The sequence below is a fragment of the Triticum urartu genome, chromosome 3A, assembly GCF_056163025.1.
Source record: "Triticum urartu cultivar PI428250 chromosome 3A, HENAU_Tu73, whole genome shotgun sequence".
NCBI lineage: Eukaryota > Viridiplantae > Streptophyta > Magnoliopsida > Poales > Poaceae > Triticum > Triticum urartu.
Genome location: NC_141875.1, coordinates 414,112,321 through 414,129,144, shown reverse-complemented (window position 1 = coordinate 414,129,144; position 16,824 = coordinate 414,112,321). Strand labels below are relative to the sequence as shown.

General features: G+C 44.2%; 1 protein-coding gene and 1 long non-coding RNA gene across 8 annotated transcripts; one reads left to right on the top strand and one right to left on the bottom strand.

The window, feature by feature from the left end:
* Positions 1-738: 738 nt before the first annotated feature.
* Positions 739-7,862, top strand: LOC125530130 (uncharacterized). Of its 7 annotated transcripts, none has more exons than XR_015619044.1 (10): positions 739-1,455; positions 1,532-1,586; positions 1,960-2,081; positions 2,843-2,952; positions 4,114-4,170; positions 4,279-5,176; positions 5,716-5,944; positions 6,075-6,187; positions 6,975-7,055; positions 7,388-7,862. It is a non-coding gene; the product is annotated as an uncharacterized LOC125530130 (long non-coding RNA). The 7 variants fall into 7 exon arrangements; XR_015619042.1 differs by having other exon boundaries at positions 2,843-3,007; XR_015619047.1 differs by having other exon boundaries at positions 2,843-3,007; positions 4,114-4,603; positions 5,128-5,176.
* Positions 7,863-12,926: 5,064 nt separating this feature from the next.
* LOC147979898 (uncharacterized) lies at positions 12,927-13,400 on the bottom strand. Its single transcript, XM_087515385.1, has one exon. It carries the CDS (start codon positions 13,398-13,400, stop codon positions 12,927-12,929), a length of 474 nt encoding a protein of 157 aa, XP_087371511.1.
* Positions 13,401-16,824: the final 3,424 nt, after the last annotated feature.

The window sequence follows — 16,824 nt, the reverse complement described above, 5'->3', positions numbered from 1 at the left end:
TGGCGCAAGGTCCCCCACTTCCTTGTTGTGGCGCTGCAGCGTCATGGGCCCTTCTGAAGGTACGCTAACTCCTTCTCTCCTCTTCTTTCATACTGATGCAAAAGGTGAGGTGCAAATCTGAAGAATTTTGTACAGGGAGAGGGAGGCACATCGGAGGGTGGTAGCAGGTGCGTCTTGCTAAAGCAACCAGGTATATATTCCAGTTCCTTCTTACCATGACCTTTATATTCCAACCATACAGTATAGCAATACAGGCGCTCCATTGTGTGTGTTAACGTTTTCCTGTACTCATGATTTTTCTCAACCAATGATTTGTCTGAAGTGCCATTTAACCTATAAACCCTGGAGAACCGCTAGGCAGGACCAAGGTGGCCACGTCGCCTTTAAATCGCTCGTGCCACCGCCTGTTAATTAGGTGCCCCTCCGAGGGCATTTTAGTCATTTCACCTTTGGGTATAATTTAACCTATAAACCCTGGAGAACCGCTAGGCAGGACCAAGGTGGCCACGTCGCCTTTAAATCGCTCGTGCCACCGCCTGTTAATTAGGTGCCCCTCCGAGGGCATTTTAGTCATTTCACCTTTAACCTATAAACCCTGGAGAACCGCTAGGCAGGACCAAGGTGGCCACGTCGCCTTTAAATCGCTCGTGCCACCGCCTGTTAATTAGGTGCCCCTCCGAGGGCATTTTAGTCATTTCACCTTTGGGTATAAATCCCAGCAGCTCCCGTGCAACGTAGAAGGTAGAACCCTAGCCGCCTCCCCATCTGCCGCCCCGCCCGACCCGCTCACCCCGCCGCTCCGCCCGTCCCGCTCGGCCCCTTCCCAGCCGCTCACCCCGCCCGTCCAGCTCGCCGTGGCCGATGACCACGCCACCAGAGACCGCGGACCTTGGCGCAGGCCTGTGCTCCCGAGCGGTGGTCCCTCCTCGTCGCCACCCTTCTCCTCTGCCCCGTGTCGGATCCGAGGCGTGCGGGTGCGGAGGCGAGCTTCTCCAGCGGTGGCCGCCACCCTCTCGTCTCCTCAATCCTCTTCATATCGTCCCGCGTTCTCGATCTACGCCGCCGCGTGTTGTGGTTCTGGATTGGGCGCAGACTGCCGCCATTGGAGAGCAGCGGCGGTGAGGTCTTCAGCTCGGGTGCGAGGAGCAGGGGGGTGAGGTGGACGGTGTTGTGGCGAAGAAGTGATTGATGCGGCCGGCAGCGAGCGCCGGTGAGCGACGAGGATGCTACCATCTCTCCTCATATCCTCCCAGATTCTCGATTGGAGCGGGGGACAGACGCCGCCACAAGCCACCGGGGACGCCTCTGCATTGTCGTCGGCTGGACGAGGAAAACAGCAAGATGCTGGCCTATGCATCGAACGTGGGCCGCTTCAGCTTTAGGGGAGATTTGACTATGGCGCAAGGTCCCCCACTTCCTTGTTGTGGCGCTGCAGCGTCATGGGCCCTTCTGAAGGTACGCTAACTCCTTCTCTCCTCTTCTTTCATACTGATGCAAAAGGTGAGGTGCAAATCTGAAGAATTTTGTACAGGGAGAGGGAGGCACATCGGAGGGTGGTAGCAGGTGCGTCTTGCTAAAGCAACCAGGTATATATCCCAGTTCCTTCTTACCATGACCTTTATATTCCAACCATACAGTACAGCAATACAGGCGCTCCATTGTGTGTGTTAACGTTTTCCTGTACTCATGATTTTTCTCAACCAATGATTTGTCTGAAGTGCCATTGGTATTAATTGTTCGTTTGTCATGTAGACCAAACCAAGTGAAATAACCATAAAAGGACAAATCAAATAGAATCATTTTGTTTAGCAAATTTATATTAGTGTTTAATGGTAAAAGTTTCAAAAGATTTTAACATCAATCTGAAGTTGACCTTTGTTCAGGGACGAAGGCATTATATACCTTTGAATTGCCTCTTTTGTTGTTTATTGCTGGATTTGACAAGCAGTTTTTTTTCAGTGGTTGTCGTGGCCTGAAGCAGCAAGTATTGTGGAGATTGATGGACTAGGTGCTTGCAGCCGCAGTCCATCGTGCTCTCGGTTGCTGACCTTGAGGTCCAGCGGCAACTGCCCGTCGCTTAGGTATCTTCCCCCCTCTCATGCTCTTCCCCTTTTTTTCCTTATTGGTTGTATCCAGACCAAGGCTTGATCCAGACCCAAGAAATGTGGTCACGGTGCAGCTTATCAACTCCATCCCATCTGGGTGCTTCCCGACATGGCAGTGATGGTCTCCTTTTTCAGTCATCGTGCGTTGCACCACAAAGAATTATGTGGTTTGATGGCAATGAAAGAAAGAGGTGGTGATTTAATTCCGCTTATTTGCGCCACAAACGATTCAGTGGTTTGATGGCAAGGAGCAGGAGGTGGTGGTTCAGTTCCACTTATTTGTTAGCTTCTCTTTCCTTGGAGAAATGGTCTCGATGTTGATATTTTTTGTATTTTCCATTATCTCAATCTTGAATAGATTGGATTAATGGACAGATACAGGGGTGCTTTACTGGTTGTATAGTCCCTTGCGTAATAAATCTTTGTATCTCTTTTTCTTAATCAGGACTGAATTAATTAATTACCTAATTGTTGTTGACCTGAGTTTAGTTGTTCAACTGTGGTCATCAAATATAGCCTCTGGCTGGCTAGATTAGCCGATGTTTTAGCCAATCATGATGTATTGCACATTGTCTTTCATTTTCTTCTCACTCTTATTCTTTTCATGTTGATTTTTCACTGGCATGGAGAAGAAGAGAGATTATAGGGCGACATTAACTTTAGTTGTCTTTAATTTGATTATGACTGCAAATTTGAGATTTATCATTTTCTAATTCTCAGTGATTTATATTTTGTAGGGGATGCTTCTAAGCTGCAATGCTCCATATCCGATGCAATATATTTCTGCTTTATTGAAGAGGACTAACTTGTGCTGGGAAAGATTCCTGAAGGTGATGTCAGATCATTGGTAAATAACAAGGAATCCTTGGAACCTGTCATCCTGTAGTATTTGTCTGCGATAGGTATGCATTCTGTCCAGCTAAGCAGAGTATTCCAGATTGAGTAATGCTAGAGATACAGACATATTATATACTCCCTCCTTCCATCTATATAGGGCCTAATGCATTTTTTAAGACCGCGTTTGACTATTGACAAGATTAATAGTACATGACATGCACAATGTGAAAATTATATCATTGAAAGCTCCTTTCACACACGAATATAACGACGTGCTTTGTGTAAGTTGCATGTCATATATTGTTGCTCTAATATTTGGTCAAAGTTAGCCTCGAAAAACACATTAGGCCCTATATAGATGGAAGGAGGGAGTATACATTTTAATGCTTTAGCTTCCATAGTGAGAGCAAGTTGCAAGACCAGATGCCATGCGGTCTTACTGCGAGCTCGTCCAGTTCATGGTGACTTGGTGATGACTCAAATCCACCTACCTCTTTCTCTCCGTGTCTCCTTTTGTTGCTGTTTGTTGGAACTTTGGATTGCGCTGGCTTGATGGCTGTTTCGGATTAATCAAAGGATTTTGTTTAGCTTAGTTTCATTACGGGCAAGCCTAAGAGAGTCGTTCTTTAGTGTGGGTTAAATTAATCAGGGGATTTGAAGAACGGTTCAATCGATCTGTACTAAGCAAACCTGTGTGCTTGCAATCACGTATGGTTTTAGCCATGTTGCTGCTAGAAAGCTTCCTTCAATTGAACCGATCTTCTCAGTAGCTAATGGAGCGCATTGGCAGGAACAGAGTGGCCAACTGAATCTGACAGTCTGGTTTCTTTGTACTCATATCTTGCAGAGTAGTTTCCTAACTGATTGTATGGCAACAGGTATTTTGAAGAACTCAAACTCATGGTAACAAATGAACTAGCAAAGAGAGCCATTTATACCTCTCTTCTGTAAGATAATCCCGTGAAGGACACACACATAAAAGCCATGAAGGACGAAGAAAGAATTATTGATCTATTATTATGTTTCTTCTTTGCAAATATATTGCTATGGTTGTTAGCGATGTATACGCCCGAGTGGGCTAATGTATAGTTGTATTGGTTTAGCTTATCGACCTTGCCGCGTTCATGTTTTCATTTCCTTTTGTTCATGATGATTGTTTTTTTTTGTGCAGGCCTGGATTGTAGGATTGCATGAGTTGGGGCTTGCGATTGCCCATTGTGGTGCACAGGTAGATTGTAGGATGTACTTGCCGAAATGAGCATGGTCGCCATGCTAATTGTTCAAATATTCTATGGTTATTTCAGTGCTTATCTCAGTTACTTGATTTCTTTTGCAGTACTGCCAGGGGTGGCTGTTTGTTTACTGCAGGGGGTGTTGATCTGCTGCCCCATTATTTGATTACATGTTTGATGCTCTCCAAAAAATGCTACAAAGAATCATAAGAAACTTCTCGTGATAGATTTACCATTAGGGATATTTCCAAATGTTTACTTCTAATTCATTAGCATATCCTCTGTTTTTTTAATTAATTGTTGCCTCCTGTTTTTTGTTTATCTTAGCCTTCTGGTGCTTTTGGTGTATGGGCAAAACAGGTCAGAGTACAAAGTGGTGAATTGCATTTCACATGCCAAGATAAACAAAGAATAAAAAAAGAAAACATGGTATTCTCTAACACAAGAGCATGATACCTTGGGTCCATTGGTGCAGACCAAGAGATAAGAACTACTTATGCTGCAATAGTTTCAGTGGAAGTATAGTCAGGTGTTTAATTGTTTTTTTACAGTTTTAGCTAATTGGCTGGGTATCCACTTTATCTTTTGTGCTTGCACATATAATCGATTCTCTGGTCCATACTTGCATGTTCTCTAATTATCTTGGAGTGCTGGCAAGTAATTAGAACATATCTTGGTCCATACTTGCATTAGAATATGCCACATAGAAGGATGTCGCATATCTTGGAATAAGAATGGCCACACGAGCATTCTGTCATGATATTGTAATGAGTGGTCGATACTTGTGGCAGTGCTGCAATGGTGCTATGTTGCATGTTTGCACAAGATGCCTGTAAATTCTTGATCTTCGTCGTGCCTCCTGCTTACTATTAGTTCAATTGAGCCCAATCTTTCTGGTCGTATTGCTACGCGCTTATGATTAGTTGCTCTATTTCTTGGTTGTTGTATTGTAGGATAGGAAGGCAGAAGAGAGGACATGCCGGGGAATGAAGGAGAACAAACGTAAGTAGTACTCGCCACTATTCAGATTTCTTTGTTGTTGCATTACAGGATTGTAGGGTGTTTAGATTTTAAATGCTGGCATTGATCGAGGTGTTAACTGGTTTTTAGTTCTGATTAGATGCGAATCAGGTTCTAGTTATGATGAGATGCAGAAATTGTTGAGAGAGGGCATGAGTGGTCTATATTTTAACCGTGCTTTTATTCCTTTTTGCCCTTTCCAAAGGGACTGCTCTACCTTTTGTTGACAACAATATATTTATTAAGCTAGGAGGCTGCACCGGTCATGAATTTAAATAGGCTTGGTACCGCTTTATTTTGGTCAACATTTTTGGCCCTGAACATGTTATGTTTTGATTTATGAGGTTAAAGCATACTACTGCTTGCAGAAATAGCAACCTGTTGAAAGTATTGTTGGGTCACTTTTAGGCTTCTAGCTATTTTGATTTTATCATATACAACACTTTCAGACCAGTAAATACAATGACCTCCCTTTTACATTAAATAATCGTGATTGTTCTCATACCATTTGGAATTTGCAGAGTGTCTCAGGCACACAAGCTAAAGGTTCACCAAGTTCAGGGAAAGAAAAGTTTCCCTAGACATGTGGCAGCAGCTGTCAAGACAAGAGCGGCGCTGTGAGCGACAACCCTCGATCGTCTTCCTTGTGGAATCAGGTACGCGTCGTCCATCGTGGGTGTTGGCGGGTGGCCGGAGGCGGCTACATCAGGCCAGTGTCCGTGATCAAGACTGACACCGGGAAGGCTGCCGGTATGTAGTATGCTCCTCATCTCCTCCAACTTACGTTTTGGTAGCACGTCTCCATCGTTGTAAGGACATATTTCTAGCTTTCACTATCCTACTCTACTATGTCGTGCTTGACCATTCCTCTTCCATTCAGGTCTACAGTTGTGCACTCAATTCAAATGATTATTCTCCGTTCTTTGCCTCAGAACTACATATGAGAGGTACAAAGGGTTGGCCAAGATACTCAATTAAGCTATTCGATTTAAGGTATACTTCTATCGCTTCCTTCTATCTTTTTTGTTCAACTTCTCATGTGTATTGTTAGCTTTTTCTCAAGCTTTTTTTAATCTAGAACCTCAAATATAAGTACATTTTGCTGATTAGTGAGTAATCAACCGGCAATAGTTGGTATATATTTGTTGTAGGTTTGATGTCACCTATTCATTCTTTTTCTTTTTGAGATGCTCTGTTTTTACAATGCAGCATTTGTTCCTTCATAACTATATTACCACTTACATTGCTGGCAATGGAAACTAAAGAAATCTTTGAGGCTACTTGTGAAGCTCTATTGTTGATGCCAGATTTGTACATTTGAGTAGTGTTATATCCATGTATAAATGCAGACTTCGTTGAAGCTATATTTTATAAACCAATCAGCCATGTTTTTTCTTTGCTGCTGCGGTTGCCATGTGTCACGTAGTTATATGTGCGTGTTCATAATTATAATTGCACTTTGTCTCCCTTTGCAAGTGTGATATATGTGTGTTCATAATTATATGTTAGTCCTAATTTTCAGATCATGCCCACAGCTTGTGGAGTGTTAAAATCTAATATCTCTAATTTCCGCATCAAGCTATGGTTCCCCTGTTTAGCATTTACTTTCTATTAATTACTTTGATCTAATGTTTAAGATTTTTGCTTTACCGATGTTTGATCTAGATTAGCAATAAAACACACTCAAAATTAGGTGTTCTTCCTTGGTTAGCTGTCTGCATTTCTTATGTTGGATTGGTTCAGGCCAGGGTGTATCGCTCTTTTTCCTTGCCTTTCACAGGTCCTTTGCTGATGTTGGTTGTGTCCTTGCTGCTTGGAGAGGGGGTGAGGGCAGAGGACTTTGATGCCAGAAATAGGCGAGGTAAAGAAAATACTACGGTCTATCTATGCTACAGCTGTTTAGCTAATTGGATCTGGTCTCCTTGAGCGGATGTTTATTTGCTTACTCATTTGTGCTCTTCTTGCTGTATGTGAAGTGATATAATTGTATTCCATTGGTGTCAACTTACTTTTCGTGAACTAATTCTGTAATGAATACACATTGGTCTCTACAGAGGTCCTCTATATTTGTTCTCCTTCACTAGAGTGCCATACATACAGAAACAACTATATTTAAACTGTACATTTGAAGCTTTTTACTCAAAGCCAAATGACACTCTGCAATCTACTCAATTAATTCCTCTCGCATGCCAGTATTTTCAGGTCCACTACACCAAAGAAAAGCTGAAAGAGTACATCAAACCAGATGATGACACACTCAAGGTCAAGCTCGCAAACAGCAGTCTGCACACCAGTTGTCGTATCATGCTGGGAACAGACAAGAGAGCCACAATAACCAGAAACTGGTCGGAGTTCCGCCACCGTGCAAACATCCATGAAGGATGTATCTGCGCCTTTTGTTTCAAGGTTACCGCAGAGCACCGCCTGACTCTCATCGTCCATGTCCTCTAGACGGACCATCTACAGCAACCCATGCCTTTTGCATGCATAGCCTGTTGTCTTAAGAATATCTAATTTGCCTCTATGATAAGATGAACCTTACCTGTGGTTGCCGATGATGCCATACGTTGCTTTTGTACAACTGCCGGTGATATTATAACCTGTGTAACCCCAGTTATTATTACCCGGCAGCACATCCATCTATTGATCTTACGCATGATTTTCTATCGTTGCTGCTTTCCTCTGCTTCAATCATCAGTTATTTGACAACAACGCTGAACAATCTGCACAAGTACTAATGGAGCCTGGATGATGATGTTGAAGGGATTTCTGTTATGAACAATGAGAACATTCAACCCCAGCCACTATGAACAATCGCAGCGCCGATGGTCCAACAAGCATAAAGCCTATGAGATGAATCTCCCCCTTTCTACCTTACTTCCCAATAGCATTGTAAACATTCTATCATAAGCTCCTAATATCATATTCTATCATGAATGATCCATGTGTACCAATCTGCCCCTAAATATATTTAGGTTCACTCTTTCCATACTTGCCGTACTCTCGCCCCTTGCGCCGATCGCCATCGGCGCAACGGGTCATCTAGTAACAAAGAAAAGAAAGAAGGATTAGGTCTCCCTGTATGCCACCGAACGATCCGAATTCAGCATGTGTCTGCTGCTCTAGCTTGATGTTGTGCGCGCGTTCTTGGCTGGAACGTAGCCGTTCAAGATCTCCCACGATGTGCAGCACGTCCTCAGGAGCTACGTCTGCAAAGCAGGTAAAACGAAGCAGTCTGTACATAATTACTAACAACCAGTACCAAGACTAGATTGGTTTTGATCTTTTAGGTGGAGTAGTGTTCGGACTACTACTAGAATCCAATGACCAAACCAAGGGTACCGTGCTGCAAAATTAGTACTCAATTTGGTCAGTATCACTTTAGGTCTATGCACTTAATTAAAGAAACAAAAAGGGTAGCAGCAAACAATGGCCGGCTACGAGCTGAATTAAAAAAGGGAAGAAAACAAACCTGGCTGATGTGTTGCCGCCATCTGAACTCCCGTCGGCCGGCCACATGCGCTGGAGTACTATATAATTTTTCATTTGACACGTACAAGGAATTTGCCAGCTCCAGGCTACTGTTCATACGCGCACTTCTCCAGGATTTTTATGGCGCGCAGGGTAGCTCGGATCCAATATACTATTAAATGGCGGATATAATAGTCACCGCGGGACCTGACTCTCTGCCAACTCCGATCTGATCTGCAGACAAAACAAAAGAGGCGATAGAAAAAATTGTTTGCAAACAAACCGGTTTATACAATACTGATCTAACTAGAAAAACATCACTTGATCATTGATTTTGATCCCCATCAAACCACGACGAACACCTAGCAGGCTCTCAATGAAAGCATCAATATCGGTTCTATATCCGGCGTATCTTGTAGTAGGGATCCTAAGTTAGGCGTCCTGGAGTGATGGTAACATGGACACATGATTTTACCCAGGTTCGGGCCTTCTTGATGGAGGTAAAACCCTACACTCTGCTTTTGATTATATTGATATGGGTGTAGTACAGGGTACATGTGTCTACCACGAGATTGGTCTAATGAATATGAGATGTCATGTAGTGATCTATTGACTAGCCTGGCCTTGGTTTATATATGCACCAGAGGCCTAGGGTTTTGGAAAGTCCTCGTCTTGTGCGCCAAGTCTTGTGGAAAAACCTCCTTGTATGCGGCATGGGCTACCCGAAGTGGCCCATGAATGAACCGCCACGGGGTCCTTGGCCCGATCCAGCTGGTCGGGAGATGACGTGGTGAGTATCCCCTAGTCCATGACACCATCAACGCCCTCTCGATCATGCACACACACACACACACTATCGCCTCATTTTAAGCTGATACCTCTCGCACACACACTCTTTATGTCTTTGTCACACGTGCACCCTGTCCTCCTCCTCTCTCCCTCTCTCTCACACACACATGGGCTTTTTGTAACAACTAGCAAGATGCCCATGCGTTGCATGGAACATCAAGATACATTTGTATGAGTAGTTTATCCTGTGGGAGAAAAGGATGAACGAGGGAAGTCCTTATTTGCAAAGGTTGAGAGGGGTGTGGGTATCTTTTTGCTAAATTGCCATAGTTTCCTTCCTATCCACCAGATATAAATCGGACGGCATATATTGCAGGATGGCTGGCACACCATCATCACCAACTTTATTTTTTATCTCTACTCTTATAAAAAAACATAGTCGGTGATGATGGTGTGCCTGCCATCCTGCAATATAGGCCGTCCGATCCATATCTAACGGATAGGAAGGAAACTATGGCAATTTACCCGCACTCCTCTACACATTTGCAGATAAGGCCTTCCCTCGTTTATCCTTTTCTCCCACAAGATCTTGGTGTTTCGTGCAACGCACGGGCATCTTGCTTGTAAGAGTAGAAATTAGACATATACCACTTCTCGAATCTTGAAACCAACATCATTCCTCCCTTATCTCATAAAAACCGCCAAAGGAATATATTTTGAGTGAAACATAACATATTTTTAGTGATATACATATTTCAAAACTAGACTCTTTTTTCTATCAAATCGGTGAATATTTATTAATCAACTTTGATCGTGTGGCAACGCATCGTTCCACAATGTAGTGCCTATAGATTTTTTAAGAAGTCAAACTTTGCAAATTTTGACCAAGTTTGTAGAGAAAAATATTTATATCTACAATAGCAAAAATATATAATGCAAAACTACATCATATGATGAATCTAGTGATATATGTTTCGCACTCTAGATGTAAATATTTTTCTCCACAAACTTGGTCAAAGTTTGTGAGGTTTGACTTTTCAAAAAATCTATAGGCACTACATTATGGAATGGAGGGAGTAGTTATTACCACTGTATAATATTTTGGACACCAGACAAACGGTGGAGTACATATACGAAGAGAAGAGGCGCACGCACGCAGTCGGTCTCTCGCTGTCTCGCACACATGAGAGTTATGTAAAGGCACCGTTAACAAATAAATCCTGAAAACCTAGGTGCACGATTGCTGCATGCGCGGGTACCGACTACATGGTGGAGCGCACCTTTGTAGGAATAGTCTGCTTGCATGATAATTTGATCTGTAGGAGTTGATGGTCGGGGCAACAGGTGAACAACCTGGAGGCGATGGCTCGCCAGATCCAGTAGCCACGTTTAAAATATCATTTTTTAGCGGGGTAAGAGTTCCGATATTCAATGGCGCGTTATAAGTACTAAGTAGTTTTTAGAACGATTTGTATGGAGCAAAAATGGAATTCATAACTACTACCTCCTTGGCGTATGGCTGTATGTGTTTATGTTGCGAGATTTTGAACCTGGTAGTTCTACGGAAAATACTATGGTTTAGATGTTGGTTTTCAGTAATGAAAATCAGAAGGGGGAAACACTTTTTGATAAAAAAACTACTACCTTTGTTCCAGTTTACTAGTCCCCATCGTAGTTTGGGTCAAAGTTTGTCCACGAATTTTACTTGTAAAATGTGAATGGAAAACGAAATTTTGTTATACCCAAACAAAAAAGGACTGGAGGGAGTGATTGCTCTGACACAGACGCGACCTCTCACAGCACAGACATTGAACCGGCACGCCGGCCAAGAGGGCCCCACTCGCTGCAGGCCCGGCTGAACACGCCTCCTCGCCGCATGCAAATTGCTTCAGACTGCCCCGCCTGCCTCCATTGAATCCGCGCCTGTGCCGGCAACATGTCCTTCCGCGAGTCGGCCGGCATTTTAGAACACAAAAAATGACCAAAATATAATTAATTACGCATGGTCTTGACTTGTTGTGCTCGCAGTGGTAGCAGGAACTAGAGGTTTTCTTTAATTATAACTCTCGTCACATTTTTTGGCTTTGAAGTGAATCATGGTTGTGGACATTATCTATGAATGTGCAGATATCCGTGAACATGAATTTGATGTGGAAGTTGAACTTGGAATGTTGGGCTTGCGCGTGAACTATACCATGTCCAATGCTATGTTTGTTATTGTTTAGAAAGTAATTGCTGTTATTACATGACCTGAAAAAAAATATTTTGTGCCACGTCAGTAGATGCACGGACATCACAACAGGCATGCTGACAGGATAAACATTTGAACCTAGCTATTATGAAGGAATTTTTGTATCGACAACAGTTTTAGATAGCATGGGACGCCTAGCCTGCTCTGCCTCTACTAGCTTATTTCTGGCTTCTTCCATCTCTTCTTTGGCTTGGGTGAAGAGATCATCTGATTGCTCTTTTCGCTTCTTTAGGAACTCAGCTACATTCTTAAGGGCTGTTGCACGCTTTCTTTTAGCCTTTACTAGAGCCACGAGGACACGAACAACTGACGACTCCACCTGGCTTGTGTGTAATCTAGCATCATCTGGGAATTTGCACCTTATGTGTAATCCAACATCATTAGGGAACTGGCACCATATGTGTAATCCAGCCTCATTTTGGAAACATGATCTCGAGGTTGACCATACTTCCCTACTTGCAGGAACTGCATCCTGACATGAAGTTACTTCTTTTTAGATCAATACTCAGAGCAACCCAGATCCATTTAGTAGAAGACAGATAGATAGGACTTGTAGAAGTGAATTCAAAAGGAAAAATATAAAAACATACTACAAGGTGAGAACATCCACTTCCTACATCAAGCTAAAAACGAAAACATTAGGACGATTAAGACTCTTCTTATTACACATCGAAGAACATGAGGCTAAGAGAAACAGAAACTACAACATATACACATCGAAGAACACGAGGCTAAACGAAAGTAATTGAAAGGGTGTTACATACCAAAGCTCGTTTTACAGGTTCGGTGCAGCTCCTCTTTAACTTGCCACGCTCCTTGAAAATGTCCCCAATATCCCGTGTTTGGTCTTCATTGCTCCTCTGCATGTTCGCACTCATGGTTTTAAAATCTCAACATGGTAAGAAAAATATACTACTAGTAATACTCACGCATCTTGTAGGCAACATTAAAGCACTTGTCTGCCATGTTAGAGCATCTCCAATAGAAGCACAACACGTGGTGCTTTAAAAAAGCGTTTACAGTGCTGAGATCGAGAAGTAGAGATAGAGATTAGACACTAGAGAGTAGAGGATAGTTCTCAGCATAGATAGATAAAAAATAGATAGTTCAACTACTCCTCATCGTCCGACTCCTCCTCGATGATGTCCTCCTCCGACGTCTCAATGTAGGTGTGAAGATACCGATCATCGTTGGATTCTCAGGGCGATGCTGCTCCTAGCCTCATGTTGAATTGAGCGTCCGCTTTTCGGTACGCTTGTCCTCGCGATAGGCGGCTTGCTCCTCCCTCCTCTTCTCCCTCTCCGCCCTCCTTTGCATGTAGAACTCGCGTTCGTTGATGATGTCCCGCGGGAAGCGTTGGCGCCACAGCGCTATGGCTTCCTCATCCATCTCGGCGATGCCAAGACGGCGCTCCCGCCTCCAGTTGTCGCGACGATCCTCGTCGGTGATAAGCCGCGACAGAGGCACGAGCTCCCGCGCCCGCTCCCATGTCGGCACGTTGGAGAAGTTCAATGTTCTATGAGGCCACCGGAGGCGCCACGCAGCCTCGTTGTATGCGCGGGCAGCCTCGTTGGCGGTGTCGAAATTGCTGAGGCCGAGGCGCATCCCGCGGAACCGGATCTCGGCGTAGAAGCCGCCGGAGGGGCGCGCGCGGACGCCATGGTATCCCCAAGTTTCCCGGCGACGCGGAGGCATGGTGGTGCGGCGGCAGTGAGGCGAGAAAGAGTGGGAAGAGAGCGGTGGCAAGGCACAGAGCGGGGAGAGAGCGGTGGCAAGGCACAGAGCGGTGGGAGGGCGTTGGATTTTATAAAGCGCGCCGGACGTCGCGCGCCAAAACTAGCACACGCCCTGCCGATTTTTTCCCCACGCATGCGATCCTTTCCCGACGTCCCTGCTATCTCTACTCTCTTCTCTACTGTTATATTTATTTTATATTTAATATTTATCTCTACTTCTCTACTCTCTACTCTTTTTTTATTTTAAAAAACAGAGTTTGTGATGATGGTGTGCCTGCCTTCCTACAATATAGGCCGTCCGATTTCTATCCGACGGATAGGAAGGAAACTATGGCAATTTTGCAGAAAGATACCCACACCCCTCTCCAGATTTGCAAATAAGGCCTTCCCTCGTTCATCCATTTCTCCCAAAAGATAAACTACTCATACAAATGCATATTGATGCGTGCAACGCATGGGCATCTTGCTAGTTCTAAAAAACTTTTCATCATTTGCCACACTACTGGTTGCAAATGAAGAACCTACCCAAGCACAGTGCGATACAGGAGCGACGCACAATTACAAGCTGATATTCTGTTGGACAATGGAGGCTATAACCAATTAATTTTACAGGAATAATAGCAACCAGGAAATTTGAAGGGTAGGTATGAACAAAATTGGAACTGCACATGTACTGCTAAGTGATTCAATACACACATTACCAATCGAGGAGGAGAACGATGGTCGCAACGGCCTCTGTGCATCACGGTCGGCAACGGGAGTCAGTTCATTTTCCACGACGGTGGTGCTTCTGTGCTTGGCGTCGGCTTCCGGGAAGCAGATCCGAGATCGTGGAAGACAGTGCCAGGGAAGAGGCTCCATGTACAACGACGATGGTGGACCAGCTCTAGTGCGGCGTACGAGGTCGTTGATGAGGCAGATGCGCTGTGGTGGACGAGTGTGCCGATGTAGAAGGGGAGGAGCATGAAGGCTGCAGTGCTGTGGAGAAGTCTATTTTGCGGTGGGTATAGAAAATGGGGAGTATTCAGGTGTACTACTCTGGGTGCCGGGGTGGGGTTGGCTGGGTAGGGTGAACCTGAAGTTATGAAAATAGCCCCCTACCAAGCGTCATCCGTAGGCCTGTTCCTAAGGCTATGATGGTAACTTCGCACTGCTCAAATCAGGGTCGTGGGAGATTTTCCCGCCGACCTCAAAATTTTGTGACACTGAACTCCCCGTGTGGCGTGCTGGCTAATTGGGCTAAGCAACTAGCGAGTACTACTAGTAACTACTAGTACTCCCTCCGTTTTTATTAACTTTCCATATTAGGTTTGACCGAAGTCAAACTTCCTAAGTTAGACAAGTTTATAGAAAAATATAAACATTTACCATAACAAATATGTATGATGTGAAAGTACATTCAATAATGAATCTAATGGTATTTATTTGTTACTGTATTGTATATGTTAATATTTTTTGTTATAAACTTTCTGAGAGTTTACAAAACTTGACTTTGACCAATGCTACTACGCGGACCTAAATAAAAATGGAGGGAGTACACATTTGTTTTCTTAGTTTGTACTGAATTAATCATTTGTTGTAATTGTGAAATAAATATATTAGGCTACTGACTTCGAATGTAATGGTCTATACAATTCAATAGTTGCAATCATTGTTGAATTCCAAGATGTATACGGGGTCTATAGTACTTCACAATATGCTCAAACTCACATAATCCCAGTCAAATGAGAATCTAAATGCATTTTATAGTTATTACTGTGTAGGATGCAACAAAACCAACCATAACTCTACATCATCCATTATAAAAGCAACATTTTGAACACATCCCAATGTGGGAATGAAACGTGTAGAGAGAGCTTGCGAAGATGGAGTAGATAGGACGGGAAAGATTGTATGTATGTGGAAGAGAGAGTAGGAGACAAACCTAACGAGAGAGATAGAGAGAGAAAGAGAGAGGAACAAGTTAGGTCTGTGAGAAAGATGAAGACATGTAATATACGTGAGATGCGTGTGCATCGGGATTCTGTACACGTGGAAGGAGAAGAGACAACATGTTTGATGAGAGAGCTGGAAAAACATGGACGAGAGGGGAAGGATCTTGTGGGTTGAGCGATTGATCATTTTGTGCGGTGGAGAGAGGGATTGGTAATTTTGTGCGGGAGAGAGAGGGAGGAGGAGTCAGTCAGCCGTCGTCACATCATCCTGCTTCCAAATGGCCCTGCATTCTCTAGTGCAGTGTGGTCGCCGTCTTCGATCTCCTCGATGCCCTCTTTGAAGATTGAGGTATTTAGCATGCTGGGGTGCATAGAAGCACAAGCGAGAGTGGTCGCCATATAACCTTGGATGGGGATGAATTGTGTGCTTGGGGAGGGGGTGTGTGTGCGGTGTGTGTGTGTGTGTGTCAAATATTGAGAGGAATCAAACCTATGGAGAGAAATGTGTGTGTATGTGACGGAAAGCTACATGCTAAATAGGGTTTTCACGAAGAGATTGTGCGTGCGAGATAGAGAGCGATGTGCGGGCCTTGAGGTGGGCAGGGGCCGGGTGAGGGTGTCAAAATGTGTGCGTTGATGCATGTGTTACATGCGATCGTGAAAGGGATGGACGAATAGAGAGAGATGGTTGTTGTGTTACAGATGCTCCCCCCTCTCGCTCTCTCTCTCTCCCACACACACAAGTAAAATAGAAGACCGTTCTCTCATGTATACACAACGTATCAGCATCTGTCTATGTCTCACTCATGCACGATCATTTGCACATTCACACCTCTCTATGTCTCTATCACACGCACATCGTCTCCACATTGCCCTTCCGCCACAACACACATATGGACACATACACACATTCTCTCTCAGTCACACACACAAAAATAGTATTAAAAAAACTAGGGAACACCTAAAATGTCCAAATCCAAATAAACACGAACTGGAGCTAAATTCAAATATATGGAAATATTGTAGCGTCAAGAACTTTTCCAGGAAAAAAGTTGAGTAATATTCGGGGATTGTTTTCACACACACACACACACAAAGGTTCGGTCGATGTCCTTCGAGCGCGACATGGTGACGCCCCGTTCGATCGACCGCGCGGCCGTGGTTCAGACGCTTGCACCGGATTCCGTATCATGGCTATGGCAACTAATATAAGCGCTGCCTTAGTCTAATGTTTACATGTACTAGTACGGTTTTCTTTTAAGTTTGGCCAACCCTATATAAAACTAAACTAAGCTCCCATATGCGCACTCATCAATATGCCGCCGTCGCCGTTGTGCATGCCGGCGCCCGCCTGCTCTGGCCAACAATTTCTCACCCATCACGGCCGTGTCGCCGCCATCCCTGTGCCATGAAGCCGAAGGCTCGCCCGCTCACGTCGTCTGTAGTCCC